Raw genomic sequence first — 3,683 nt, 5'->3', positions numbered from 1 at the left:
ATCAACACCACCACCGCTTTCCCCGCTTGGTGTCCATACATCTGTTCTCTACTTCTGTGTCTCTATTTCTGCCCTGCAAACCGGTTCATCTGTACCATTTTTCTAGGTTCCACATATATGCGTTAATATACGATATTTGCTTTTCTCTTTCTGACTTAACTTCACTCCATGTGATAGTCTCTAGATCCAGGAATCTGTGTTAATTTTGTTAGGTGTGATAATGGCATATTATGTAAGAAAATGTCCATGTGTTTTAGAGATGCATGCTGAAGTAAGTAGGGGTAAAATGACATGATGTTTGAAATTTCTTTTAAAATACTTTAGGGCTTCCCTGGTGGCGCAGTGGTTGAGAGTCCGCCTGCCGATGCAGGGGACAGGGGTTCCGGGAGGATCCCACATGCCGCGGGGCGGCTGGGCCCGTGAGCCATGGCCGCTGGGGCTGCGCGTCCGGAGCCTGTGCTCCGCAACGGAAGAGGCCACAACAGTGAGAGGCCCGTGTGCCGCAAAAAAAAAAAAAAAAAAAAAATTAAGATTAAAATACTTTAGCAAAAAAAGGGAAGCGAGTCAGTTAAATAAGTGTGGCAAAATCTAGATAACGGTTGAAACTGGTGATGGGTATATAGTGATTCACTCTACGATTCTACTTTTGTGTATGTTTGAAACGTCTCATTAAAATAAAGGTGGGAGTGAGGGCGCAGGCAGGGGGGTTGCCAAGAGAATTGTGAGAAGTTCGCTTGAATGTCTCTAAAAGAATGTCGCTACGCCACCTCTCTAAGAACTTTCTCTAGAGAGCCAACTCAGGTGAACTCCCCAATTGTTTGCAGACTCGTGTATGTGCATATGTGCATTTTTCCCCCGGGGGAAAAACATCCACAGCTTTCATGAGACACTCAGAGGGGTCGTGACCCCTCCTGTCCCCCCCCCACCCCCGCAAAAGATTAAGGACCCGCTACCTTAAAGACGGGAACCCGGTTTGAAGTCAGCGTTTCCTCCCCTTCACCTCCAACTGGTCCCTGCGGACTGCGCCACAGGCCCGGTGTGGCTGCGTGACGCTGGCCTGGCGTCCCTGAAACCCTCGGATCCCTTCTCTCCACCTGTAAAAGGGGGTTGCGGGGCGGTCGAGGTGTTCGGGCGGTTAGGCTGGGGCCTCGCAGGAGACTCCCACACCTAACGATGCCTCGATGCTCGCTCAGGATGCGCCCTCCGCGCCCCCCCACCCCCCTTGGCCCCGGCGTCCACCTCCCGCTTGGGGCGGCAATTTGTCTCCTTTTGAACCCCCCGCCCCCGACGGGTTTCCCCCTTTGATTCGCGGCCTGGAGGCTCCCCCCGCTTTGAAATGCAAACCCGCCTCGGCTGGGGCCGTGGCGGCCCGGAGCTATAAAAGGCCTGGGTGGGGCGGGCGGCGGCAGGGCTGGGAGTTCAGGTGAGCAGTTGCTCGTCGGGGCGGCCGGCTGCGGCGGCTCCAGGGCCCAGCATGCGCGGGTGGCCCCGCGGCCACCATGTACGTGGGCTATGTGCTGGACAAGGAATCCCCCGTGTACCCCGGCCCCGCCAGGCCCGCCAGTCTCGGCCTGGGCCCGCAGGCCTACGGCCCCCCGCCGCCTCCGCAGTACCCCGACTTCACCGGCTACTCTCACGTGGAGCCGGGCCCCGTGCCCCCTGCGGCCTGGAGCACTCCCTTCTCTGCGCCCAAGGACGAATGGGCCGCCGCCTACAGTCCGGGCCCCGCGGCCCCCACTGCCAGCCCGGCCCCGCTGGCATTCGGGCCCCCTCCGGACTTTAGCGCGGTGCCCGCGCCCCCGGGGCCTGGGCCGGGTCTCCTGGCGCAGCCCCTCGCCGGCCCAGGCGCACCGTCCTCGCCCGGAGCGCAAAGGCGGACGCCCTACGAGTGGATGCGGCGCAGCGTGGCGGCCGGAGGCGGCGGTGGCAGCGGTAAGCACCCCTCCCTCACCCTGCGCCTCTGGACGGTTCCCCTGGGCGCCGGCAGGTGCTAGAGCGAGGCCCCGGCCGCCCCCTGTCTGACCTCTGCCCCGGTCCTGCTTGGGTTCCAGAGTGTGCCCCCCACCCCCGACTCTGTCCCTGGGGGCTGTTCTCTCAGCTTCCCCCTTCTGAATCCTGGAGCCTTGGGAAGCACACTCTGTCTTTCCCTGTAGACAGGGAGACTGAGACCCCAGCCATGAAGAACGACGCCTTGTGGTTGCTTGGCAAGGCCGGAACTAGACACAGGTCCCCAGACCTTTGTCCCAGGGTAAACTTTTAGCAACACTGACCCTGGTGGTCATCCGTTTCATGCACCCCTATCCCAGCCCCAAAGAGGGGCTGCAAACCCCCAAAGGACATGCACCGATTATGTGAACACTCATAAGTCACTTTCCTTTCCAGATCTCAGTCCCCCACCCATACAACGAAGAGATTGGTGGGTCATATCATTTGGACTAAAAAAGGGCCCTCTTTGGTTAGATTGGTGGTGGTGAAGGGTCCCTACCTTACCATCCCAGGGCTCGCCCTGAACTCTTGACCCTGGGGGAGGGGAAAGTGGGAGCAGTTGGGAAGGTGGCTACTGTTTGGCTCCTGAGCCTGTGAACCTTCTGCCCCCAGGCAGGCCTCTTGGATCCACCCTCTTCAAAGGCAGGGGAGGGGGCAGGACAAAGGCTCAGCTTTAATGAGGGGCGGCCTGACCTCCTTCATAGGTCCCCCCTTTGTCATGTAACAGGCTGGGCCTTGGCTCTGTAGTGACTCCTGTCGGCCAGAAAGTGAACATGATACCCATTGTCCCGACTGTGTCCGGCCTGTCCTGACAAAGGCCACCTGGCCTTAGGGGCGGGAAGTTGGCCTGCCCATCCTTTGATGTCCAGCCCCTCCTCCCTTTCCCCCAGCTGGGAGCGAGCCTAGGACATCCCCCACCTCCTCTCTCTCTTCACCTCCATGTCCCCACACGCTGCCAGCAGATGCTGGGGAGGGCTGATCAGCAGCTGCTGGTTTGGCTGTATTTGTACCACCTCCTTGGGAGTCCCAGGGACACAGAACCTCCTGTCTGCCTCCGGAGGCCTCAGAGGACTGGGGTTTCTGTCCCAGCCGTGCCACTTGTCTCTGTGGCCTTGGCTAAATAATAACAGCTAATGTTTATGGAACACTTACTAACGGAGCGGGCACTGACCTGATATCTTTTAATTCTTATAACTTTATCATAGGTGCTATTATCACCCCCGTCTTCAAGATGAAGAAACTATGGCATAGAGAGGTTACAGAGTTGTGCAAGTATAGTTATACCTACATAAGCAGTAAATGGTGGGGCTGGGATTTGACCAAACCTGTGCTCTAATCCTCTGAACAGCGTCTTTTAAATCAGCCATCTTTTCTGGGTCTCAGTTTTACCATCCCATGAGAGGGAAGGGTCTTGTACCTTTGTTTGAGTTACAAAAGGACCCCTTTGTGAAATCTGATGGGAAGTATAAATGTTCTCCCTAGAAAAAAAGTGTTTCCTAATCGGGCAGACAATTTCAGGGGTTCTAAAGGCCCCCAGAAGCTTTATCCATAAACCTCAGTTGAGAATTTTGCATTAGATTATATGAGAGGAAGTGTCTGGGGCCACTGACCCTCAGGGTCCTGCAGTTCTGTGTCTGTTCCCTGAAGAAAGAAGCCCACTTTTCCTGCTCCTTTATTCTGGTTGTTACTTCCTGCTG

At 56.8% G+C, this 3,683-nt stretch overlaps 1 protein-coding gene across 1 annotated transcript in view; it reads left to right on the top strand.

Moving 5' to 3' along the window:
* Positions 1-1,417: 1,417 nt before the first annotated feature.
* CDX1 (caudal type homeobox 1) overlaps positions 1,418-3,683 on the top strand; it is a 17,483-nt gene continuing 15,217 nt past the window's right edge. Inside the window, exon 1 of the mRNA XM_007448056.1 lies at positions 1,418-1,932. Within this exon, the coding sequence (XP_007448118.1) occupies positions 1,500-1,932 (433 nt within the window). The 5' untranslated portion in view covers positions 1,418-1,499. The remainder of the gene's footprint in view (positions 1,933-3,683) is intronic.

This window comes from Lipotes vexillifer, unplaced genomic scaffold (assembly GCF_000442215.2).
Source record: "Lipotes vexillifer unplaced genomic scaffold, Lipotes_vexillifer_v1.1 scaffold121, whole genome shotgun sequence".
Taxonomy (NCBI): Eukaryota; Metazoa; Chordata; class Mammalia; order Artiodactyla; family Lipotidae; genus Lipotes; species Lipotes vexillifer.
Note: the sequence above shows the minus strand (reverse complement) of the source record. Positions and strands in the feature narration are given on the sequence as shown.